This window comes from Scyliorhinus torazame, chromosome 19, assembly GCF_047496885.1.
Source record: "Scyliorhinus torazame isolate Kashiwa2021f chromosome 19, sScyTor2.1, whole genome shotgun sequence".
Taxonomy (NCBI): domain Eukaryota; kingdom Metazoa; phylum Chordata; class Chondrichthyes; order Carcharhiniformes; family Scyliorhinidae; genus Scyliorhinus; species Scyliorhinus torazame.
The window spans coordinates 55,671,589-55,698,123 of record NC_092725.1 but is presented as its reverse complement, the minus strand read 5'-3'; the positions used below and the strand labels follow the sequence as shown (position 1 = coordinate 55,698,123).

At 48.4% G+C, this 26,535-nt stretch overlaps 1 protein-coding gene across 2 annotated transcripts in view; it reads right to left on the bottom strand.

Moving 5' to 3' along the window:
* tmtc1 (transmembrane O-mannosyltransferase targeting cadherins 1) overlaps positions 1-26,535 on the bottom strand; it is a 229,031-nt gene that overhangs the window by 88,494 nt on the left and 114,002 nt on the right. For both annotated transcript variants that reach the window (XM_072484310.1, XM_072484311.1), the window contains 2 exons: positions 18,161-18,264; positions 13,885-14,074 (listed from right to left, as the gene is read on the bottom strand). In XM_072484310.1, the coding sequence (XP_072340411.1) occupies positions 13,885-14,074; positions 18,161-18,264 (294 nt within the window). The remainder of the gene's footprint in view (positions 1-13,884; positions 14,075-18,160; positions 18,265-26,535) is intronic.

The following is a 26,535-nucleotide window of genomic DNA, read 5'->3' as shown; positions in this document are numbered from 1 at the left end:
CATGGTCCCAGGTTCGATTCCCGGCTTGGGTCACTGTCTGTGCGGAGTCTGCACGTTCTCCCCGTGTCTGCGTTGGTTTCATCCGGGTGCTCCGGTTTCCTCCCACAGTCCAAAGATATGCAGGTTAGGTGGATTGGCCATGCAAAATTGCCCTTAGTGTGCAAAACAAAAAGGTTACTTGGGATTACTGGGTTATGGGGATAGGGTGAAGGTGTGGGTTTGGGTGGGGTGCTCTTTCCAAGGGCCGGTATGGACTCAATGGGCCGAATGGCCTACTTCTGCACCGTCGATTCTATGATTGATCGCAGGTTATAACACCAGCCTGTAGAAGATTCAAAAGCTTTCACAATCATAACTTGCGTTGCTTTGCCATTTAACCCAGGTCTGCGAGCTCACATGGATTTCCTGACCTCTTTACTGACAGGAGGACGCACAAGCTAATGTCTCAGCACTCTCCCCTGGGAAGGAGGGAAGAGATGCTACCCTGTGACACCTTCAACCTACCAGTGGAGGCTGGGGAGCAGGTGGCCTGGTCCTCCCTTCAGACGAGTAAGATGCATTTTCAGGGGATTTGGTGGAAGGAAGGAAGATTTGACATTATACAGAAGCCGACCTTCAAACCAGAATTAGCTCATAGCTTGTGATTTGCCAAATGAACACACTATGACTTCATTGTAAATTAGGGAGGTGAAAGTTAGTCAGAGCTCCAGCCTGCTATCAAAAGGTGCTGCACAAGGACAAGATTCAGAAACTAAATTGCGTGTCAATTTTTAATGTCAATGTTCACAACAAAAGGGCATTCTCAGAGTTTTTACAGTGCCTTGTATTCGGTTTAGCTCAGTTGGCTGGACGGCTGGTTCGGGATGCAGAGCCACGCCAACAGAGTGGGTTCAATTCCAAAAACGGCTGAGGTTATTCATGAAGGCCCTGCCTTCTAAACCTGCCTCTCGCCCCGTGATCCTCAGGTTAAACCACCACCAGTCAACTCTCCCCCCCTCCTCAATGGGAAATCAGTCTATGGTCATCTGGGACTACGGCAACTTTACTATATTGAAACCAAGATACTGCAAGACCTGGATACAGTGTAGGTCAGCAAGCATAGGGGTAATGGATGAACTGGAGTTGGTGTGAGTTAGGACTAAAGCTCATCCAAACCTCTGCCACCTAAGGTTATGGAGGTGGATCGAATCCCGGAACGGTGACATCACAGAGCTTGGGGTCTCTGTACCATCACTTTGCTGGTGCAACTCCCACACAGGGGACCAGTGAGGAGAGCATTAGAATAATCGAGTCTGAAGAGTTTCTGCAGCAGATAGAGTCATAGATATTTACAGCATGGAAACAGGCCCTTCGGCCCAGCTTGTCGATGCCGCCCAGTTTCTATCACTAAGTTAGTCCCACTTGCCCGCATTTGGCCCATATCCCTCCATACCCACCCTGCCCAAGTAACTGTCTAACTGTTTTTTAAAGGAAAAAAATCATGCCCGCCTCTACCACTGCCTCTGGCAGCCCGTTCCAGATGCTCACCACCCTCTGTGTGAGCCTCTGGTCTCTTTTGTATCTCTCCCCTTAAACCGATGCCCTCTAGTTCTAGACTCCTCTACCTTTGGGAAAAATGTTGACTATCTACCTTATCGATACTCCTCATTATTTTATAGACCTCTATAAGATCACCCCTAAGCCTTATACGCTCCAGAGAAAAAAAAAGTCCCAGCCTATCCACCCTTTCCTTATAACTCAGACCATCAAGTCCTAGTAGCAGCCTCGTAAATCTCTTTTGCACTCTTTCTAGTTTAACAATATCCTTCCTATAATAGGGTGACCAGAATTGAACACAGTATTCCATGTGTGGTCTTACCAATGTCTTGTACAAGTTCAACAAGATGTCCCAATTCCTGTATTCAATATTCTGACCAATAAAACCAAGCATGCTGAATGCCTTCTTCACCACCTTGTCCACCTGCGACTCCACCTTCAAGGAGCTATGCACCTGTTATTCTAGATCTCTTTTTTCTGTAACCCAACTCTCCCCAACTCCCTACCATTAATTGAGTAGGTCCTGCCCTGATTTGATCTACCAAATTGCATCACCTCACAATTATCCGAATTAAACTACTTTGCTTGTGCTGTTGGGGAGGGTTTAAACTAATGTGGGAGGGGGTTGGTAACCGATGCAGGAAGTCGGAGGGAAGTAAAACAGGGCCAGAAACAAAAAGCAGTAAGGGGGAAAGTGTAAGGCAGAGAAGCCATAGTTAAAAATCAAAAAGGGTCACAGTACACAGTACAGTGACTGAGGAGTGTGTGAAAAGGGAGGTGGCCAATGCAGAATTGAGGGTGTTGTACCTAAATGCGCGCAGTATACGGAACAAGGTAAATGAGCTTGTTGCGCACATTGAAATTGGCCGGTTCGATGTTGTGGGCATCACAGAGACGTGGCTGCAAGGGGATCAGGGCTGGGATCTAAATATCCAAGGATATATGTCTTATCGAAAGGACAGGCAGATGGGCAAAGGGGGCGGGGTTGCATTGTTAGTAAGGAATGATTTTAAATCGACAGCAAGGAGCGATATAGGATCAGAAGGCATAGAATCTCTGTGGGTAGAGTTGAGGAATCGCAAAGACCCTGATGGGAGTTATGTACAGGCCCCCCCAGCAATAGTCAGGATGTGGGGCAGAAAATAAATCAGGAGATAGAAAAGGCATGTAAAAAAGGCAATATTACAATAATCATGGGGGACTTCAATATGCAGGTGGACTGGGAAAATCAGGTTGCTAGTGGATCCCAAGAAATTGAATTTGTGGAATGTCTAAGATTTTTTTTTGGAGCAGCTTGTGACAGAGCCAACTAGGAAACAGGCAATTCTGGATTTGGTGATGTGTAATGAGGCAGACTTGATTAGGGAACTTAAGGTGAAGGAACCCTGAGGGGGCAGTGATCACAATATGATAGAATTTACCCTGCAGTTTGAGAGGGAGAAGGTGCAATCAGATGTAACGGTATTACAATTAAAAACGGGTAATTACAAAGACATGAGGGAGGAGCTGGCCAGAGTTGATTGGAAAAGGAGCCGAGCAGGGAAGACAGTGGTTTTTGGCTGGGGATTTTGGAGGTTATTCGGGAGGCACAACAGAAATTCATCCCAAGGATGAGGAAACATGCTAAGGGGAGGATAAGGCATCCATGGCTGATGACGAATGTCAAGGACAGCATAAATGCTCAAGAAAAAGCATACAAAGTGGCAAGGATTAGTGGGAAACCAGAGGATTGGGAAGCCTTTAAAAGCGAGCAGAGGACTATTGTGTTATGCTTCTTCATGTAGCATAACCTACTTCCTTGATGTATGCTCTGACAAAGGAAGGTTCAGACTTGGAGATAGGTTTAACACATTTATTGAATAGTTAACAATTCTTCTACCTGAGTTCAACTCTCCTGCTAATCTTGCTATAGTAACTCAGTCTAACTACCCAGTCTGCTCTAAGCCATGCGGTGATGCTTCAGATCTGCCCCTGTCCTTCTCTCGGAGTGTCGCCTGTGGAAAGAGAAAGAGCCCTGTCCTTTTATATGGGTTGCCCCCTTGTGGTAGTGTCACCTCTGGGTATCTTGACTGCCCATTGGTCGTGTCCTATTCTATGTGTTTATTAGCTGTATGTCTGCATGTCATGATGTCTCTGGTGCTCCTTCTAGTGTTTACATTAACATCTTGTGTATTTACAGTGATGCATATCACCACAAGGACAACTAAAAAAGCAATAAGGGGGGAGAGGATGAAGTATGAGTGCAAGCTAGCTAGTAATATAAAGGAAGACAGGGAGAGATTCTTTCAATATATAAAAGGTAAGAGAGAGACAATAATCAACATTGGACCACTAGAAAATGTGGCTGGAGAAGTAATAATAGGAAACAAAGAAACGGCAGACAAATTGAATAGTTACTTTTCATCAGTCTTCACAGTGGAAGACACCAGTGGGATGCCAGAGCTCCAGGAGAACCAGGGGGCAGAGGTGGGTGCAGTGAGGAAACTGAAAGGTCCGAAGGTGGATAAGTCACGTGGACCGGATGGACTACACTCCAGGGTCCTAAAAGAGATAGCTGAGGAAATTGTGGAGGCATTAGTGATGATCTTTCAGGAATCACTGGAGGCAGGAAGGGTCCCAGAGGACTGGAAGGTGGCTAATGTAAACACCACTGTTCAAGAAGGGAGGGAGGCAGAAAACAGGAAGACTTTTTACAATATACATTAATGATCTGGAAGAAGGTACTGAAGGCACTGTTGCTACGTTTGCAGATGATACAAAGATCTGTAGAGGGACAGGTAGTATTGAGGAAGCAAGGGGGCTGCAAAAGGACTTGGACAAGCTAGGAGTGTGGGCAATGAAGTGGCAAATGAAATACAATATGGAAAAGTGAGGTTATGCACTTTGGAAGGAGGAATTTAGGCACAGACTATTTTCTAAATGGGGAAATGCCTAGGAAAGCAGAGGCACAAAGGACTTGGGAGTCCTTGTTCACAATTCTCTTAAGGTTAATATGCAGGTTCAGTCGGCACTTAAGAAGGCAAATGCAATGTTAGCATTTATATCAAGAGGGCTAGAATACAAGATCAGGGATGTACTTCTGAGGCTGTATAAGGCTCTGGTCAGACCCCATTTGGAGTATTGCGAGCAGTTTTGGGCCCCAGATCTTAGGAAGGATGTGCTGGCCTTGGAATGGGTCCAGAGGAGGTTCACAAGAATGATCCCTGGAATGAAGAACTTGTCATATAAGGAACGTTTGAGGATTCTGGGTCTGTACTCATTGGAGTTTAGAAGGATGAGAGGGGATTTTATTGAAACTTACAAGATACTGCGAGGCCTGGATAGAGTAGACGTGGAGAGGATGTTTCCACTTGTAGGAAAAACTAGAACCAGAGGACACCATCTCAGACTAAAGGGACAATCTTTTAAAACAGAGATGAGGAGGAACTTCTTCAGCCAGAGGGTGTGGAACTCTTTGCCGCAGAAGGCTGCGGAGACCAATTCACTGAGTGTCTTTAAGACAGAGATAGATAGGTTCTTGATTAATAAGGGGATCAGAGTTTACGGGGAGAAAGCAGGAGTATGGGGATGAGAAAGTATCAGCCATGATTGAATGGCGGATCAGACTCGATGGGCCAAGTGGCCTAATTCTGTTCCTATGTCTTAGGTCTTATGATCTAAACTCCATCTGCCATTCATTGGCCTACTGGCCCAATTGGTCAAGATCCTGTTGCAATCTTATATAACCTTCCTCACTATCCACTATGCCACCAATCTTGGTGTCATCTGCAAACTTACTAACCATGCCTCCTACATTCTCATCCAAATCATTAATATATATAACAAATAACAGTGGACCCGGCCCCACTCCCTGAGGCACACCTGATGGACTGAGGCAAGGACAATATTACAGAGGTGAAGGTAGGACATCTTGGCGTTGGAGAGGTTGTGTGTCTGAGGGTCAAATCAGACGCTGAGAATGCTAACACTCTGGGTTCAGCCTCGTGTGTGGATAACAGTCACTTGGAAAAGGGATTTTGGAACAGTGCCTGAGCAAATAATTGATGCCTTTGAGAGAGGAGAGGAAGGTACGGTCAGAAAAAGAAAAGGATTCACATTTGTTTTCATCTGAAGCTTGACACCATTCAGAACAGTGCTCAATATCATCAATCTTCTAATAAGTAAGCAGCATTTGCAATCTACAAGCATCCTCAACATGTGGAATAGGGAGATTCATTATCTCCTACGGAAGCCGCACATTTACATTGTGATACAGCAACTAATGAGAAAGACAGTAAGTAACTGGAAGCCATGAAAACCTGCAGACTATCTATTCCCAATCACTGTTTCCTTGTCAAATTAACGAGAAGCTCTTTACGAAATTAAACTTTTCATGCAAGACCATCTCTGACTCCTTTGTAAATGCTTCTCATTTTGCCCGTAGTTAATTATTTAGTTGTCAGGAAAAAGTTTCGTAGAGCTCGCCTTTCATATGGATTGAAATATGAGGAGAGGTGAAGGAACGCATTCTTCTCTGAAGGCAGTGGTGGCAGTCTGTCCTCTCCTAAACTGATGGTGGTCAACTCTGTGTTACATATCGGCCGGTGTGACTCGGGAGCCCCACTCTGGCATAGCAGTCTCTCTGCTGCCGTTGCTGCAAAGGACAGCAGTACATAAGCTATTAACAAGGCTATTAGCGAGAGGCACCATGGTTTAGTGAAGGGGAGGTCCTGTCTCACTAACTTGATAAGAGTTTTTCGAGGAGGTCACAAAGATGATTGATGCAGGTTGGGCAGTGGATGTTGTCTATGTGGACTTCAGTAAGGCCTCTGACAAGGTCCCTCATGGCAGACTGGTACAAAAGGTGAAGTCACACGGGATCAGAGGTGAGCTGGCAAGATGGATTTAGAACTGGCTAGGTCATAGAAGGCAGAGAGTAGAATGGAGGGGTGCTTTTCTGATTGGAGGGCTGTGACTAGTAGTGTTCCGCAGGGATCAGTGCTGGGACCGTTGCTGGTTCGTAGTATATATAAATAATTTGGAGCAAAATGTAACTAGTCTGATTAGTAAGTTTGCGGACGACACAGTGGTTAGTGGAATTGCAGATAGTGATGAGGACTGTCAGAGGATACAGCAGGATTTAGATCATTGGGAGACTTGGGCGGCGAGATGGCAGATGGAGTTTAATCCGGACAAATGTGAGATAATGCATTTTGGAAGGTCTAATACAGGTAGGGAATGTACAGTGAATGGTAGAACCCTCACGAATACTGACAGTCGAGAGATCTTGGTGTACAGGTCCACAGGTCACTGAAAGGGACAACACAGATGGCGAAGGTAGTCAAGAAGGCATACGGCATGCTTGCCTTCATTGGCCGGGCATTGAGTATAAAAATTGGCAAGTCATGTTGCAGCTGTATAGAACCTTAGTTAGGCCACACTTGGAGTATAATGTTCAATTCTGGTAGTCACACTACCAGAAGGACGTGGAGGCTTTAGAGAGGGTGCAGAAGAGATTTACCAGGATGTTGCCTGGTATGGAGGGCATTAGCTATGAGGAGAGGTTGAATAAACTTGGTTTGTTCTCACTGGAACGAAGGAGGTTGAGGGACGACCTGATACAGGTCTACAAAATTATGAGGGACATAGACAGAGTGGATAGTAAGAGGCTTTCCCCCAGGGTAGAGGGATCAATTACTAGGGGGCATAAGTTTAAGGTGCAAGGGGCAATGTTTAGAGGAGATGTACGAGGCAGGTTTTTTTTACACAGAGGGTAGTGGGTGCCTAGAACTCGCTGCCGGAGGAGGTGGTGGAAGCAGGGACGACAGTGACGTTTAAGGGGCATCTTGACAAATACATGAATAGGATGGGAATAGAGGGGTACGGACCCAGGAAGTGTAGAAGATTTTAGTTTAGACGGGCAGCATGGTCGCCGCAGGCTTGGAGGGCCGAAGGGCCTGTTCCTGTGCTGTACTTTTCTTTGTTCTTTCTTCTGGTTCACCTTCAATAACACAGCTCCTGCCTTTTAAAAAAATGACATACAAGTGCCTTCAATCAAACATTTGGTGCCGACAGCCAAGCACTCCGTGCTTCCGTTGGTAAAGGCAAGGTGCAGCTGATACTTACAGGCAGCAGGTTTCGATCCTTGGCTTGTTCTCCCTTGATAACCTCCTCCTGCCTTACGATCCTTTGCCATCTTCCAACTGCCATCTTGCTTCACTGGCAGTTGGGCTTTCAGTCTTCTGGGCCTCGAGCTCTGGAATTCTCTTCATACATCTCCTTCTTTAAGATGCTCTTAAAATCACGCAGTTACTGGGTTTTTGGTACTTTTTTTTTTAGTTCATTTGATGCACCTTTGTGGTGATATGCATGAACATATCAATATATATAGTTGTCTATCAGTGCACATAGTTATCGGTACGACCTCCAACCAGCAGGTGGCGTTAGAGATCTATAACATGACATAACGTGACTCAACACCACCCGCCAGTTGGTAGTAAGATGTACAAGAAGATAGTCGCGCTTAGAGTAGCTCCAGAACTCACTGAATTGATTTAGCAGCCACCATATATATTATAGTTCCTTAGTTATCTTTCCACATGTTTGTTAATAATTTATTTTTTGTGTTAAACAACTATATATTCTGTGTACATCATTACAACGGTTATATCACAAAACACAACCTGGGGTCATTTTCTACATGAAGGATGCTGTAAGAAGTTGTTCTTTTTTATTTATTGTAGGCCTGCCTCTATTGCATTTGTTCTGAGGGCAGTTACACATTGCTACACATCACGTGTCGGCCAGACCAGGCAAGGACAACAGATTTCCTTCCCAGATGGATTTTTACAACAATCGTTTCATGGTTAGAGTTATAATTCTAGATTCTTTTTAATTCAAATTTCGCCCTCTGCCGTAGCCACAATGCCACCGTCTCCCTCTGCAATACAGCATCTCAGCAAGGACAGCAGTTTTAGCATAGCCATTGGTCTCTGTGCAGGAGAGAAGAAATCAGCCAGGGCTCCTGCTGTGTAGTGACTTCAACTGCAAACTAAATGTGCTGCAGGCACTGGATGAGGGCAGGTTCAGGCCTACCCAGCTACTGCTGCCGGCCATGGCTCAGTGGCAGCACTATAGTCTCTGAGCCAGAAGGTTCTGGGTTCAAATCCCACTCCAGAGCCTTGAGTACAAAATCTAAGCTGACATCTCAGCTGGATCCTTTCAGAATGAGACAAAACTGATGCCCTGTTAGCTCTGTCAAGCGGACATCGAAGCTCTGCCACTTCGGGGGAAGGAAAGGAGAGTTGTTTCCTCAGCATTTTAGTCAATATTTAGACATTAACCAAAAGCAAAATTAATAGTTTGTTTAGTCATAATTTACCTCACTGCTGCTTGGGGGGCACCTTGCGGGCAGATGGGTTGTCGGGTTTCCCTACACCACAGCAGTGACACTTCAACAAATACTTCAACGGCTGAGATGTCCTGAGGCTGTGAAAAGCGCTATATAAATGCGAGTCCTTTCTTTTAGAATTTATTTTTGACACCCGCACTGTAACAGTGTGTCAAGCTCCTACTTGAAGAACAGACAAGTTGGAACCCCACCTTCAAACTCAATGGGAGCCAATCACTTCTGATCGAGTGCAGAAATCTGGCATCAACATTTATATCCAGCTCCAACATCAATTATTTCAAAATCAGTAGCACGGCGCACAGTCAAATGGGACTGTCGACCTGAACATCAATCTTTAAACGTTATCAACAATTTGTATTTATTACAACAGCTTTAGCACAGAAAGCCAATGCCCGACACTTCACAGAGAAGGAGGTCAAGAGCAGGTAAAAGTAAATGGGGAGCCTACGGAAGAGATATTAGGATGGTTGATCCAAAGTTTGGTCAAGTGGGCGGGCGTTAAGGAGGTCCTTGTAGGATGGAGAGGTAAAGAGGTTGAGGGAGGGAATTCTTGAGCATGGGCTCAGCTGAGCAGGTGAAGGCACGGCCACCAACGGTGGGTTGAGAGGATTTGAAGTTATTCGAAAGGGCCAAAATAAAAGGAACAGAGGTAATCCATGGAGGGAACGCGGCAGAGGGTGGGGGCAGGGCAGGGGGATGGAAGAGGCTATGAAGATGGAAATCTGAAATGGCATGGGGAGGGGGGCAGAATCCAATGTACGCCAATGAGGACATGAGTGCTGAGCAGGACTTGGTGAGGCACAGGATGACATTTTGGAAGAAGCAAAGTTTATAGAGGATGGAAAGGAATGGGAGACAGAATGAAGAAGGGGCAGCGCGGTAGCACAGTGGGTAGCACAGTTGCTTCACAGATCCAGGGTTCCAGGTTCGATTTCCGGCTTAGGTCACTGCCTGTGCGGAGTGTGCATGTTCTTCCCGTCTGCGTGGGTTTCCTACGGGTGCTCCGGTTTTCTCCCGCAGTCCAAAGATGTGCAGTTTAGGCGGATTGGCCATGCTAAATTGCCGTTAAGTGTCAAAAAAAAGGTTAGTTTTTAGTGGGGTTATGGGGATAGGGTGGAGGTGTGGGTGTAGGGTGGGGGTATGGGCTTGGGTAGGGTGCTCTTTCCAAGGGTCGGTGCAGACTCGATGGGCCGAAAGGCCTCCTTCTGCACTGTAAATTCTATGATTCTACGAACCCTGCATTGTACATCATCCATAAATTGCGATGGTAAATTCAGAGTGAACAAAATGAATTGCAAACAACGAATGCTTTAAACATCCAGAATGTCACTTCTATTAAGAGACAGTGCAATTACACATCAAACCCAGGAAGTTGGGTCATGAACCTTAAAGATGACTTTATGACCCAGCCATCTGCTTTTATATTCATATTTGGAAAACAATCACGGGAATTATTTCAGGAAAAACATTTCCCTTTCCCCTTTCAAGATTAAATTATTTTTTCTTCTCCGATTTCCTCGCCAAAGTGTATTTCCTTTATCACTTTCCACTTGCAGTTTCCACTAACAATTAAACTGCGGCAGCTGAACTGTCAGAAAACTGAGATGTTTTTATTCTGCGCCGCCCAAGGCAACAGCAAATTGCACATTAGCCACAGAACTCAATGCATCTTAAATGCATGCAATAGGTTCGTGCGCGGTGCAATGGAACTCATCTATTGTTCAAGTCAACTTCAACTATTTAGGCAATAACTTCAGCGTAAAGTACAGCCAAATCACAGGTGGCATGGTGGTACAGTGTTTGGGCTGCTACCTCACAGCGCCAGGGACCTGGGTTCACTTCCAGCCTTGGGTTACTGTCTGGGTGGAGTTTGCACGTTCTCCCCGTGCCGGCGTGGGTTTCCTCCGGGTGCTCCAGTGTCCTGCCACAGTCCAAAGATGTGCAGGTTAGGGGGAGCAGCCATGCTAAATTTCCCCTTAGTGACCAAAAGGTTCGTTGGCGTTACTGGGTTATGGGGATGGGGTGGGAGCGTGGGCCTAAGTAGGGTGCTCTTTCCAAGGGTCGGTGGGCCGAATGCTCTCCTTCTGCACTGGAATTTCTATGATCCTCCCATTGTCCAAAGATGTGCAGGTTAGGTAGATTGCCCCTTAGTGTCCAAAGTTCAGATGGGGTTGCAGGGATACGGGGATGTAGCGGGGGTGGGCCTAGGTAGTGTGCTCTTTCAGAGGGTCGGAGCAGACTCGATGTGCCAAATGGCTTCCTTCCACACTGTAGCGATTCTATGATGCTATGCTACGATTCTATAAATAAAACATTTAAGAGAGCAGTTAGAAATGATACCAAATAATGTTCTCCAAGTAGCTTTGCGAGTAGCATGCTGAGGCCTGCATTCCTGGCTGAGCTTGGGGATCATGGTGGTCCAGTGGTTTTATTATTGGAGCAGTGATCCAGGAGGCCTGGCTAATAACCTGGGGTACACGCCCTGCGATAATTGTTTTAGAAGTCGAATTCAGTTCAAAAATAATCCAGCAAAAGTGACGAGAAAACAGTTTTCTTGGAATAAAATCCAACTGATGCGGGATTGTTTCCGGAGAAGAAAACCTACTCCGTTTGCAGTGCCCATTTGGCCCGTTTTGTATGACCCATTTGTTGTTTAATTAAGGGTCGTATTTCTGTAACTTGCTTGAGTTTTGTGATGAGGTAATAGACAGGGTTGATGAGGCTGATGTGGTGTTCATGGACCTCCAAAAGGAGTTCGTCAAAGGGTCCCGCATAATAGATTTATCAGCAAGGGTGGAGCCAGTGGAATGAAACGAACAGCGTAGCAGAGATTCGAGGTTGGCCGAGTGCCAGGAAACAGAGCGTACTGTTGTTTTTCTGACTGGGGAAGGGAAGGGGTCTCAAGTTCCCCATCAGTCAATACAAAGATCCCTGCTTTTCCCGAACCATATTCGTGGCTGAGACTAGCGCGCACAGGACACAATATCAAAAGTATGCTCGTCGCAAAATATGGATACATTGTGAACTATGAAGAGGATTAGTGATAAACCTAAAGAGGACGGAATCAGCCCAGTGGAATGAGCAGATTAAATTTCATACAGAGTCGTCAAGCGAACGATACATTTTGGTAGAAACTGTAAAGCTGCAGGGCTATAGGAATGGTGACCATGGATGACAACTTGAACAGTTACTAAAAGATCTTTAGCAGCTCTCACATGCTATGCCTGTAGCCACACTGGTGAGAACTCCCGTGCTGCCAACACGTCTGTTCCCGTGTACTTATACACGGTAATTTATTCATGAATACACATTCTAGTGAAACAGTGAGGAGAGGCGACATCAATAAGAAATGCTCTTCTAAAGAGGGTGCAGAGGGACTGGATTCGGGCAGCGAAGGTGGCAGGGCAGGTTGAGGAAGTGGTTAACAAGGCACACAGGATCCTGAGCTTGATAAATAGGCAGAGGGCTCGATTCATTCATCAAAATCGCAAGGCCGCACATTGCCCCGTTTTGTAAACTGGGGAACTCCGCTCGCCGGAACTCCCCAGTGTAGTGAGAGATCAGGACACCATTTTAAAATGGCGTCCAGATCTCGGAGGTCCCGAAAGCGACCCCCGACCCCCCCAACCTGAACGCACAATGAGAGGGTCCCCGGCCACCCCACACCACCCACACAGGGCACCCCGGCTCGATCGCGCACGCACACAAAATGCCAGCCTGGCACCTTCGCAGTTCCACCTGGGCAACTTGACAGTGCCAGGCTGGCATCTAGGTGGCACAGCCAGGGTGGCCAGGTGGCACCAGCAGTCCAGGGCACCACCATGCCCAAAGGTCATGCAGTAGGGGGCCTCCGATTTCCTGGGAGACCCCACGAGTTGTTTCATCTGGTCCCCGTTTGTGAGGAACAGTGCTCAACAGAGGTCTTACCAGCGGTCTCCGAGGCCAAGGGGGTAAATCCCAAAGTTTCAGATACCTTGGGGATCTGCACATTAGAGTGAGACTAACTGTTTTGCTCTAATATACAGATTTGCCAAAAAGTGACTCTGCCCATAATGGACGGGATTTACATCGCAACGTCTCGCGAAAACGCGTTTGATCTCATGAGGCTTTGCGAGCCGGGTAGATCCCGGGAGCGGGGTCTTCCAGCTTTTATCAGCCACGCTGCGTCACGGCGAGCTGCTTTTCAGGCACAGCATGGTCGTTGGATTTCGCCCTTAGAGTGTAAAAACAAGGGAGTTGTGGTGAATCTGTATAAAACACTGCTTCAGCCTGAACTGGAGTACCGTGTCCAGTTCTGGGCACTACACTTCAGCAAGGGTGTGAATGGAGTGAGGTGGCAGAAATGGTTGACAGCAATGGCTTCAAGAATGAGGGGACTTCAGTTCTGTGGATATTTGATCAGGCAAGGCTGTTGTCCTTTGAGGAGAGAAGGTTGAGAGGAGATTTGGTGCTGGTGTTCAAAATTGAGAGGGGTCTGGTCAGATTGGACAGGGAGAAACTTGTTTGTGTTGATGGAATATTTAAAATAGCTGGGAAAAGAATCAAAAGCAACATGCGATTTTAGGCAGCAAGTGGTTGGGATCCAGAGTGCATTGCCCGAGAGGGTGGTGGAGGCAGATTCAATCATCTTTTGTCTGTACTTTATTACACAGACTGCATGTGTAGGTATATCAAGTTACATAGAGACCTGTTCATGTGGGAATAGGGACTCCTCACCTACTGCAAAACTCTACTTAACATGAATTGGGAGGTAGATCCGCTGGGATTTGGCTCATTGATATTTACACTAACTGCTGGTTTTGTCAGGAATACCCACATATTATGAATGAGAAAAAAGGAATGGACGATACTAATGGCTACATTATTCCTCACATGAAAATAGCCCCTGTAAGAAATCCACAATCGAACGAAGCTTCAGAATGACTTGACCTGAGCATCTCCGGCCTTTTCACACATACCTGTACAGACAGCAGGCAGTTCCAAGTCAACAGGACCATGCCAAGACCGAACACTGCAGTTGCCACATTCCGCATGTCCCACAGAGACTCCACCAGCGGGATACTCCCCACTTGCCAGTCGTAGCAGAGGGTCATTGGTGCCAACAGCAGCCAGGCATTGAAGGTCAGCAGGTAGGAGTATGTAAGAAATCTGCAGCACCAACAGAAAGAAAGAACTTGCATTTACCACAAAGCATCTCACAGCCAAGGAAGCATGTTTGACGTGCAGTCCGCAGCATAGGAATCAAAGCAACCAATTCGCAAGATTCCACCAACAGCAATAAGTGATTTTGTTTAAAGGTTACGTATTAGCCAGGACACCAGGAGACTTTGTCAAAGGGTCATTCAATTGATGCCTGTCGGACCTGCTGAGATCGGCCAGCAGTTTCTGTTTTTGTTACACCAGGCAACTCCTTGCTCCTCTTCAAAAATCATGCCAAGTGACCTCATACATTCACCGGAGGGGGTAGGCAGGGGCTTTGGTTGACATGTCTGTTTGTACTGCATCCAAAAGACTGTACCTCTGACAATACAGCGCTCCCTCAGTACTGGACAGAGTATCAGCCTGGATGATGTACTCAAGTCTTTGGAGTTGGCAGTTAACTAACAACCTTCCAACTCAGAGGGAGGTCAACTATATTTTAAAAGAATAAATCAGATTTTAACAAAATAAATCAAGGCTGCACAGCAGCTCAGTGGTGGGGGATGGTGCAGAATGAAAGCTCCAAGGATTAGTCGCTGGCTGCGAGCTCACCTGCGGCAGTGGCACAGATACTACAGCCTTGAACATTAGAAATAGGAACACGAGTGGGCCATTCAACCCATTCAAGATGATATAAAGAATGACTTTCTGAATTTACTGGCTGGAAATCACGAATTGAATTATTAAAAAAAGACAAAAGCCCCATTCCAATGACTTGAAATAACAGGTAAAGATGGCGGCACTGCGCCTTAAACATTCCAAAGCGAATGAAATGGAGACAATCTGTCTGCAAAGCCTCATCAGGAACAATGGCCCTGATGGAGTATGAATGGAGGCTATCTCCTATCCCATTAGCAAAGCATCCACACAATCATCTGATTACTCAACTGGGTGGAGACCAACCATTAGCAATCGCTTGGACACCGGGACTATTGACTGTGAAAGGAATTTTTCTGGGTATCATGCCAGCCACACACCTGCAATAACCATATTTGGATCACTGCTGTTGGCCAGAGAGAGACAAACCAGCCAACCCTTTGTGTTGAAGCCTCTGTTTTCTCGACTGACAATTGAGACGCTGAAGACAAAAATAGAAAATGCTGGAGAATCTCAGAAGGTCCAACAGCATCTGTGGATAAAGAACGGAACTAACGTTTCATCACTGAAGAAGCTAGACCCCTGTGGGGGTCTCTCTCTCTCCATACAACTTCGAAAGAACAGATAAATCATTGGTCAGCACCTTTAAGCCGACTCTTCGTCAAACCCAGAGGAACCGCCAAGTTCAACCTGAAGCCGGACAACTCACCGACCTTTGAGCCATATACCCTTAACACTGCAGCAGCTCACCAAGGCTCCTTTGACAGCATCCCCCAAACCAGTAATCTCTATCACTTAGAAGGACAAGAGCAGCCGGCACATGGGAGCAGCACCACCTTCAAGTTCCCAATCCAAGCCACACACCAACCTGACATGGAACAATATCCCCGTTTCTCCACTGTCGCTGTCCTACTCCACATGGACTGCACTGGTGTCAGAAGGCAGTTCACCACCACCTTCTGGAGTCAAATTAGGGGTGAGCAACAAAGGCTGGCCTTGCCAGAGCTGCTCACATTCTATGATCGAATTGTTTTAAATGTAGGCCTTTGATCACTCTGCATCGGACAGGCCTCTCATCCCAGTAATTATTCAGTGAAATCTTCATTGCTCTGCCTCAGAAGCAAGTATATCCTTCCTTCAATAAGGAGACCAGAACTGCACACACATCAGTGTGGCCGCACCAATGTCCTGTATAATTCTAGTAAGACTTCTTTACTATTATACACCAATCCCTTTGTAACAAAGGCTGACATACTATTTGTGTTCCCAAATGCTTGCTTGCTAAGTTTGTGATTCATGTGCAAAGACTCTCAGATCCCTCTCAACACTGACGTTTCCCGATCTTTCACTATTTGAAATATTTTGTTTCTCTATTTTCTTTCCAAAGTGGGTAACTTAACACTTCTCCAAATTGCTCTCTATTTGCCTTATCCTTGCCACTTCAATTAACCTGTCTATGTCCTGTGGCTGCCTCCTTGTATCCTCCTCACAACTCTCATTCTCACTTAACCTGTATCGTTAGGAATCTTGGACACACTACTTTCCTTCTTATTACAGTAAACTCTTGATTGGGTCAAATCTCAGGAGAACTACCTTGAAATTCAGGTTAGGCAGAGGTCTGTGATAGCCGAGGAGCCCAATTTGCCAAAGGAATGCATCTCAATGTAACCCGGCCTTCAAATGTGAGATGGGCAAGTTCTATTATTGGCTGCCTAGAGCCACTCCAGCAGAACTCCTTCGACATCAGGATAGGCAATTCTTCTCATACTCTTCTTTGCTGTAGAAGATGCCTGTTAGTTGAACTGCTCCTTGACCGCCAAACCCAATGACGGAATATCCCACTCTTTCGCGATGTCCGGTTTCCGCTTCGTGCTACGGTTTTCCACTTGCACCATCAGTTCCACATCCTCTCCGACGACAATACTTTTAACTTTCCCACGGGTCTCGCCATACTCGCACGCTTTGTCTGTCACTTTGCAGCGAAATCTTGAAATGAAGTCATGGTTGGTTTCGGATTTCATATCTGAGAGCACTTAGATCAAACACTCCACTCCGAATGGTCGGCACTGTCACACGAGGTCACACGGCAGAAGAGACCCGCTTGCTTGCGCCTCTTTTGCGAGGCATTCCGGCATTATTTTTCTTTCCAGGGCTGAACAAAACTTTGACAAAACCGAGCCGGCTACTGCAGAACTTTGGCTAATCGTGAGCATTATTCTATGGTTTTCGCTGTCCCTCTGGCCGGAATGGTTGATAACTTTTACATCTGCCAGAATCTCATCTTTTTTATAGACCCACACAAGCTTTTACAAACTGTTTTTATTCCTGGATATTTACTCGTTTTCTCTTTTCTGTCTTCATCAGTACCTTGATCATCCTTTGCTGCATTCTAAAATCCTCCCAATCCTCAGGCTTACTACTTTTGCTGACGTTATGAGCCCCCAATCTAGTCCAATCTTTAACTTCCCTTGTTAGTCACGGTTGGACCACGTTTCCTGTGGGATTTTCATGCCTTACGGATATGCAAGATTGCTGCAAATTCTGAATTAATTCTTTAAATGCTTTCCATTGCATATCTACCACGTTATCTTTTAATCTAATAGCCCTCATATTCATTGTTGCTTTGTTCAAGATATGGGACCGTAGTTTCATTCTTAACTAAATCATTGTCCAATCTCAATGTGAATATGAATACTTCCACAGATGGGAACATCGTACTGGTAGACCACAGAATTGCTATGGTCAGGAGGAGGAAATTTGGCCCATTGGGTCTGCACTGGCGAAGTCAAAGGCACCTCCAGCAATGGAGTTGCAATCCCTCTATCTGCCCAACTCACAGTCCCTGAACATTAATCAGGACTGCACCGCTAATTAAACCATAGGGTGTGACTGCCTCCCGGGTCAGAATGCTCCCCGCTCTGACACAGCCATAATGACTGCACCCCAACAACTCTGAGGTGAAGTTCCACAAGGTGTTACGTGGGTGAAGGAACAGAATGCTCAAACAATGTTCTTTCTCCTGAGCCCCACACTTAAATGACCCTTCCTGGCTGTGAAGATGGCGTTGGAGGAGGGGACAGGGGGGGGGGAGAAAGGTTGCTGTGACGTACCTGCAGTCAAACCACGTGGCTGGGTCTTGCCCTCGCAGCTGATGCACGAGATAGTCTACATGGCTGGGGAACGAGAGAATTACATAGCAATATAGAAAATGAATGACACAGATGGAGTCTGTTCAGTCCATTTGGTCTGTGCTAGCCCAAAAGCAATTTGGGCCTGTTGGAATCATCACCCTTATATGCAGAGACTACCATCCCGAAAGCCTACGGCAAAACATGAACTTACAGCCCACCAATGTAAATAGGGCATGTCAACCTTGAAAGTGTAATTTTAACAGAAGCTGGGGCCTTGAAGGTGGTGCGACGTACAACAACATTGTACCTAGTGAGGAGGTATGGGGAGAACGAAGCCGGGTTGTCCTGCTCTGAGAAGTTGGGCATGGAGCCTGCCATGATCCACACTCGGAAAAACAGGATGAGAAGAACCTAGAAAAAAAGACAGAATTAACGGTCGGAACCCACATAATTAGGCCATTGTACAAACTGTGAATTGTGATTTTGTGTGGACTGTGTATTTTGCAGTTGTTAAATGCGTTTGGAATAAAATACCTTTATAAAAAAACAGATTAGGCCACACAGTGTCAAGGAGCGCAACATGAACAGCGTGCAGCTTAATTTTCAACGGTCTACAAAATGATGTAACTGTCAGTCATGGGTCAGTTGGCAGCATTCTTCCATCGGGGTCGGAAGGTCGTGGGTTCAAGTCCTACTCCAGGAGTTTGGCACAAAAGTCAAGGCTGACAGGATGGAGGATGTGGCACTATTTAAAAGAACTGAAGGATGCTCCACAGTGATGTGGCAAACATTTATCTCTCAACTAATATCACGAGAAAACATCAGGCACCATCACGTCCCTGTTTGTGGGAATTGGCTGAGTGTAAATTGGCTGCTATGTTTCATTATGATATAAATGCGACCACACTTCAAACACACTTCATCCGTTGTGAAGCACTCTGGAACATCTTGAGTTTGTAAACGGCACTGCTTAATTGCAAGGATGTGAGAGCTGTCCTATGCAGGCGTAATGGGTAGACTGGGTCCATATTCTCTCGAGTTTAGATTAAGAATGAAAGGTGAAATGAAAGGTCGGCAAGGTGGCACAGTGGTTAGCAGTGCTGCCTCACAAATCCAGAGACCCGGATTCAATTTCCACTTGGATAAGTGTCTGTGTGGAGTTTGCACTGTCTCCCCGTGTCTGCGTGGGTTTCCTCCGGGTGCTCCAGTCTCCTCCCACAGTTCAAAGATGTGCAGGTTAGATGGACTGATCATGCTGAAGTGCCCCTTAGTGTCCAACAGTTAGGTAGAGTTATGGGGATAGAGCGGGCGAGTGGGCCTAGGTAGGATGCTCTTTCAGAGGGTCGGTGCAGACTCGATGGGCCAAATGGCTTCCTGCTGCACTGTATGATTCTATGAAAGACAGGCTACTTAGGCTGCCGTTCTCTTCTTTAGTAAAGAGAAAACCAAGGTGCACACACTTAAGAGGGGCAAATCTAGGGTTGATAGGAAGAAATCTTTCTCCTTAGTAGAGGGGTCAATAACCAGGTGACATAGATTTACGGTAAGGGGCAGGAGATTTACGGGGGATTTGAAGACAGCCTATTCCATCCAGAGGGTGGAGGGAATCTGGAACTCTGCCTGAAAGGGTGGTAGAGGTGGGAACCCTCACAATATTTTAGAAGCATTGAGATCAGCACTTGAAATGTCGCAGCATACACAACTATGGAACAAGTGTTGGACAATGGGACTAGAATAGATGGGTGCTTGATGGTCAGCACAGACACAATGGACCGAAGGGCCTCTTTCTGTGCTGTAAAACACGAAGACTCTGACCAGGATTCTCCTTCCTACCAGCCCCGTTTTCCAGCGTGGCGCTCCCGCCGGAAGTGGGATTCTCCCTTCCCGCAGCTGGCCAATAGTGTTTCCTGTAGTGGGCCACCCCACGCCATCTGGAAACACGCGGGCGTGGGTTCGCTGCCGGCGGTGCGGACGGTCCCGCCGACGGAGAATCCCGCAGTCCATGACTCCAATCTTTTCCCCAGATTGGGGAGTTTTGAACCTGGACTATTCATGATTAGGGGTCTTCCATTTGGGGTGGAGATGAGAAACTTTATCACAGAGGCTTGTGAATCTTTGGGATTCTCCAAAGCAGAAGGATGTGAGCACTCAATCGTCGGGGGAGGGGGGGTTCAAGTCTGAGATGGTCGGAATTTGGTCACGAATGGAGTCAAGGGACATTCTGCGAATCTAATTAGAATAAATTAGGGCAGCACGGTAGCATTGTGAATAGCACAATTGCTTCACAGCTCCAGCATCCCAGGTTCAATTCCGGCTTGGGTCACTGTCTGTGCGGAGTCTGCACATCCTCCCCGTGTGTGCGTGGGTTTCCTCCGGGTGCTCCGGTTTCCTCCCACAGTCCAAAGATGTGCAGGTTAGGTGGATTGGCTATGATAAATTGCCCTTAGTGTCCAAAATTGCCCTTAGTGTTGGGTTGGGTTACTGGCTTATGGGGATAGGGTGGAGGTGTTGACCTTGTGTAGGGTGCTCTTTCCAAGAGCTGGTGCAGACTCGATGGGCCGAATGGCCTCCTTCTGCACTGTAAATTCTATGTAAATGAAGAATAAATCACGTCAGCCTCAGAATGGAAGTTCTTTACTGAACAGCATGAGAGCTAAGGGATGTCCATTCTGATTAGATAAGCTGTGTACCAAGTGAGGTTGGAGGAGGGAAGTGGAGTTGATGTACCTGGTCTGTCGTGATCTTACTGAACGGCAATCTTCTGCCTCGCCACTCTCTTGTGTTCCTATGTGATGCACCGTCAATTACCACAAGACGAGAATGGTGGAACAATCGAGGCTTTATTGAGCAAGATGTTGTGCCTCCAGTAGCTGGAACCAGAATGGCTGCAGCACCGGAGAGCACACACTTTGATACGCCCAGCAGGCAGGGATTTACCGTTGTACCCTTAATATACGGGCGGTGCCGTAATACATATAATATGCCACTAATGGTGGCTACCACATTATGTTCCAAGTATTCATTTTCTTCTAGAACGTACCCCATCCCGCCCCCACCCCTGATCAGTTCAGAAACAGCGTTTAGGGGTTTAACTCCATTTTGACAGCAGGTGAGCAGGGAATGTGACCTCGCCACATCCCAGCTTCCACAGTCCCTCCATGCAAAGTAAACGCCTCCCATGTCCACTGAACCGCTGGGTGGCATGGCTCTATGATTGATTGTCGAAATACAGGGTTACCAGCGCAGAGTTAGCATAGGCTGTAGCAATCTCCTTGCTGTATTTCTTGAGAAAAGCAAATAAAGTAAAACATTTTTTAAAAAATATACAACCTTGAAGATTTTTTTAAACGAACATCAAGGATATTATGCTGTTTCACTTGAAGTGAATTTTTGCGAGGGGGGGGAAAGAGATAAAAATCTATACAACTAAAGTTATATAATTAGATAAATTGCTCTTTGAGAGCCAGCGCACACACTACATCAAATACTTCCTTCTGGGCTGTAAACATTCTGTGCTTCTGTGAACGTGAACAATGCAGCAAAATCCAATTAGACTGAATGAAGGACAAATCCAGTCGGCCTCAAGTTTCAGAATGGAAGTTCGTTACTGAACAGCATGGGAGCTAAGGGATGTCCATTCTGATTAGACATGCACTACTGCCTCAGTGTTTGATTCCATGGGCGGCTGTCTGTGTGGAGTTTGCACTGTCTCCCCGTATCTGTGTGGGCTTCCTCCGGGTGATCCGGTTTCCTCCCACAGTCCAATGATGAGAAGGTTCGGTGGATCGGCCTTGATCAAATGCCCCTTAAGAGTCCAAAGATAGACTTCCGGTTGCGGCTATGCAGAGCTAAGTCGCACGTTCGGCAGCTCCCGCTTGGAACGGACTTTTGGGCTTTTTTCAGGGCCCCCAACAGCATTTTGTCGACATTTCCCGGTGTGGGAAGAAGACTGCAACATTCCCCCGACAGTGTATGGCTTGGACCAGGAGCAGGGCGACTAAAAAAGTGGTGGTGAAGCCAAAGAAAGTGCGAAGGAAGAAGAGCAAGATGGCGGCGGGCGGGGACCAGGCAACGTGGATGCAGTGTGCACAGGAGCAGCAGGAGGTTATCCAGCGCTGCTTCAGGGAGATCAAAGCGGATCTGCTGGAGCCGATGAAGGCTTCTATTGATAAGCTGCTGGAGACCCAGACAGCCCAGGGGGTGGCGATCTGCGAGATCTCATCAAAAGATCTCAGATAACGAGGCCGAGATCTTGGGCCTAGCGGTAAAGGTGGAGGCGCTCCACAAGAAATGGCAGGAACAGTTCGAGGAGATGGAGAATCGGTCAAGGCGGAAGAATCTGCGGATCCTGGGCCTCCCGGACGGGCTGGAGGGGTCGGACGTGGGGGCCTATGTGGTCACCATGTTAAACTCGCTGATGGGAGCGGGGTCCTTCCAGGGGCCCCTGGAGCTGGAAGGGGCCCAGAGAGTGCTGGCGAGGAGGCCCAAGGCTAATGAGCCGCCGCGGGTGGTGCTGGTGCGGTTTCATCGGTTTGCTGATCGGGAGTGCGTCCTCAGGTGGGCCAAGAAAGAGAGGAGCAGCAGGTGGGAGAACGCGGAGGTTCGAGTATACCAGGACTGGATTGCGGAGGTGGCAAAGAAGAGGGCCGGGTACAATTGGGCGAAGGCGGTGCTGCACAGGAAGGGGGTGAAGTTTGGTATGCTGCAGCTGGCGCGACTGTGGGTCACCTACAAGGACCGGCACCATTATTGTGAGTCCCTGGAGGAGGCGTGGGCCTTTGTTCAGGCCGAGAAGCTGGACACAAACTGAGGGTCGGGATGGGGGGGGTCGGGCGTGGGGATGGTCGGGGATTGTTGTTGTTGTGTTACATTTTGAGGGGGGTTCTTTGTTCTTGTTCAGTTTTGGTTCGGTGTGGGTGGTTAGGGTGGGTTGGGCACTGTTTTGGTTGGGTCTGTCGGGTGGGCTCTTGGAGGGGGGCAAGTAAACGGAGTAGGGGCTGGATGGCCGGTAGGGGGGGATGGGGCCCTGCGGGGGAGGGGGAGGCCCGAGTCGGGGGCGAGGGGACTGGGCCAGAGGTGGCGGGGCCGGGCAGGTGGAAAGTGTGGGCGTTTTCCCGCACTGAAGGCTGGAGGGGGCGGGGCCGGGGCAGGGAAGCGTGGGTTTTTTCCCGTGCTTGGGATGGAAGGGGGAGACGGAGAGCCTGCTGGTGGGTAATGGAGGGGGAGGGGGAAGTCTCACAATGGGAGGAGTCGAAGGAGAGGCGGGAGTGGCCGGGGTCAGCAGGAGTCTGCTGACTTGCGGGAGTGCAATGGGGAGAGCAAAGCAGCTGGGAGGGGTCCTAGCTAGGGGATGGGGAGGATAACCGGGTTGCTACTGGCATGGTCAAGGGGGAGCTGGAGCAAGTAGAGGGGGTTGGGACGGGGGTCTGCCGCCGTGGGGAACGGGCCGGGCGTGGGGTGCGGGCGCGTGGCTGGCCGAGGAGGGGTTATGGCTAGTCGGCGGGGGAGGGGGGCGGGTAGCCCCCGATCCGGCTGATAACCTGGAACGTAAGGGGGCTGAACGGGCCGGTTAAGCGGGCCCGGGTGTTCGCACACCTGAAGGGGCTGAAGGCGGATGTGGTCATGCTCCAGGAGACACACCTGAAGGTGGCAGACCAGGTAAGATTGAGGAAGGGGTGGGTAGGTCAGGTGTTTCATTCGGGGCTGGATGCCAAAAATCGGGGGGTGGCGATCTTGGTGGGAGAGAGGGTGTCGTTCGAGGCGTCGAGCATTGTGACAGAAAATGGTGGCAGGTACGTAATGGTAAGTGGTAAGCTGCAAGGGGAGAGGAAGGTGCTGGTCAACGTGTACGCCCCAAACTGGGACGATGCGGGTTTTATGCGGCGCATGTTGGGTCGGCTCCCGGACTTGGAAGTGGGGGTCCTGATAATGGTTTTATGCGGACGACCTGCTGCTGTATGTGGCGGACCCGGTGGGGGGAATGCCAGAGGTAATGAGGATCTTCAGGGTTCGGAGATTTCTCAGGGTACAAGCTCAACATGGGGAAGAGCGAGCTGTTTGTGGTTCACCCAGGGGACCAGGAGAGGGGGATTGGCGAGCTCCCACTAAAAAGGGCAGAGAGGAGCTTCAGGTATTTGGGGGTCCAGGTGGCCAGGAGCTGGGGGGCCCTGCATAGACTTAATTTCACGAGGCTGGTGGAGCAAATGGAGGAGGAGTTTAAGAGGTGGGACGCGTTGCCGCTATCCCTGGCGGGTAGGGTGCAGTCTAAGATGACAGTGCTCCCAAGGTTTTTGTTCCTGTTCCAGTGCCTCCCCATTCTTATCCCGAAGGCCTTCTTTAGGCGGGTCAACAGGAGCATAACGGGGTTAGTGTGGGCGCAAGGGACTCCGAGGGTGAGAAGAGTGTTCCTGGAGCGGAGTACGGGTGGGTGGGTGGGTGGGTGGGGGGGGGTTGGCGCTGCCCAACCTGTGGGTACTCTGGGCCGCCAATGCGGCAATGGTGCGCAAGTGGGTGATGGAGGGGGAGGGGGCGGCATGGAAGAGGCCTCTTGTGAGGGAACGAGTCTGGAGTCGCTGGCAACGCCGCCGTTGCCGCTCCCTCCAATGAGGTATATCATGAGCCCGGTGGTGGCGGCTATCCTCAAAATCTGGAGGCGGCACAGGGGGGAAGTGGGGGCCTCGGTGTGGACCCCGATACGGGGGACTCACTGGTTTGTCCCAGGGAGACTAGATGGAGGGTTTTGGGGTGGCACAGGGCAGGGATAAGAAGGTTGGGGGACCTGTTTGTGGGCGGGAAGTTCGTGAGCCTGGGTGCGCTGGAAGAAGTACGGGCTCCCCCCAGGGAACACCTTTAGGTATCTACAGGTAAGGGCATTTGCCAGGCGGCAAGTGGTGGAATTCCCGCTGCTGCCGTAACACACGGTACAGGACAGGGTGCTCTCGGGGGTGTGGGTTGGAGAGGGGAAGATCTCGGCAACATACCAGGTGATGCAGGAGGAGGAGGAGGCCTCGGTGGAGGAGCTGAAAGGTAAGTGGGAGGAGGAGTTGGGGGAAGAGATCGGGGAGGGGACGTGGGCAGATGCCCTAGGGAGGGTGAACTCTTCCTGTTCGTGCGCGAGGCTCAGCCTCATACAGTTTAAGGTGCTGCACAGGGCACACATGACCGGGACAAGGATGAGCCAGTTTTTTGGGGGTGAGGACAGGTGTGTTAGGTGCTCAGGGAGCCCAGCAAACCACACCCCCATGTTCTGGGCAGGCCCAGCGCTGCAGGAATTTTGGAAGGGCGTAGCAAGGACGGTGTCGAGGGTGGTAGGATCCAGGGTCATACCGGGCTGGGTGCTCGCAATATTTGGGGTGGCAGAGGAGCCGGGAGTGCAGGAGGCGAAAGAGGCTGGAATTCTGGCCTTTACGTCCCTGGTAGCCCGGCGAAGGATTCTTTTTCAGTGGAAGGATGCGAGGCCCCCAAGCGTGGAATCCTGGATCAACGATATGGCGGGGTTTATTAAATTGGAGAGGGTGAAATTTGCCTTAAGGGGATCGGTGCAAGGGTTTTGCAGGCGGTGGCAACCGTTCTTGGACTTCCTGGCGGAGCGGTAGACAATGGTCAGCAGCAACCCGGGGAGGGGGGGGGGGTTCTATTTTATTTTTGTTTGTCTACACTGAGGGGTGTATATATTTGCTATGTTTGCTATGTGTTAATTTGGGGTGTTAATATATTATTTATGTATAGGGGGGTGGGGGGCACGGGGTTTTGTTTTGTTTTGTATTTAATTCTATTGGGTTCCTTTTACATTTTGTTGTTGATATATCGTGAAAACTTTGATTAAAAAAATGTTTTTTAAAAAGAGTCCAAAGATATGAAGGTTATGTTACAGGATTGCGGGGATGGGGTGGGGGAGTGGGTCGAGGCAGGGTGCCCTTTCAAAGGGGCGGTGCAGTTCCGTTGGGCCAAATGGCAAGAGGGGTCACATGGGTTTGGAACTAAAGGGTGCAGTTAACATCTTCCCACCTTCGTGTTACACAGCAGTGGGCAAGAAGCAAAATGAGAGAGGAAATTAGAACAGTAAGAAAGCCAACATTGATGGACGTCACATAGCAATGAAAAATGACCAGGAATGAACAGTAACAGAGGTCCACGCCAGGTCCACATTCACAACTAAGCAGGGAGCAGCTTTCATCTGTGTTATGGTGGAGCGATGACAGGGGCCTCATATAATCAGAGAATCATAGAATCCCTACAGTGCAGAGGGAGGCCATTCGGCCTATCGGGTCTGCACCGACCCTCTGAAAGAGCACCATACCCAGGTCCACTCCCCCCGCCCTATCCCTGCACCACCACCTAACCTTCACATCTTTGGATACTAAGGGGCAATTTAACTTGGCCAATCCACCTAACCTGAACACTTTGGACTGGGGGAGGAAACGCACACAGACGCAGGGAGAACGTACAAACTTCGCACAGTTACTCAAGGCCGGAACCGAACCGTCGCCGTGATGTCGCAGTGCTAACCACTGTGCCACCCCAATAATGCAGGACAGGGAAATCCTTAAGGAGACAGAATGGGGAGCAAGTATCGGAAAATACCTTTGACAAGAAATGTACTTCTAAATAGGAGAACAAAGATTTATTTCAGTGTAAATGTGCTGTAACTTTATGGACATTGAAAGATATCACAAGGAACTG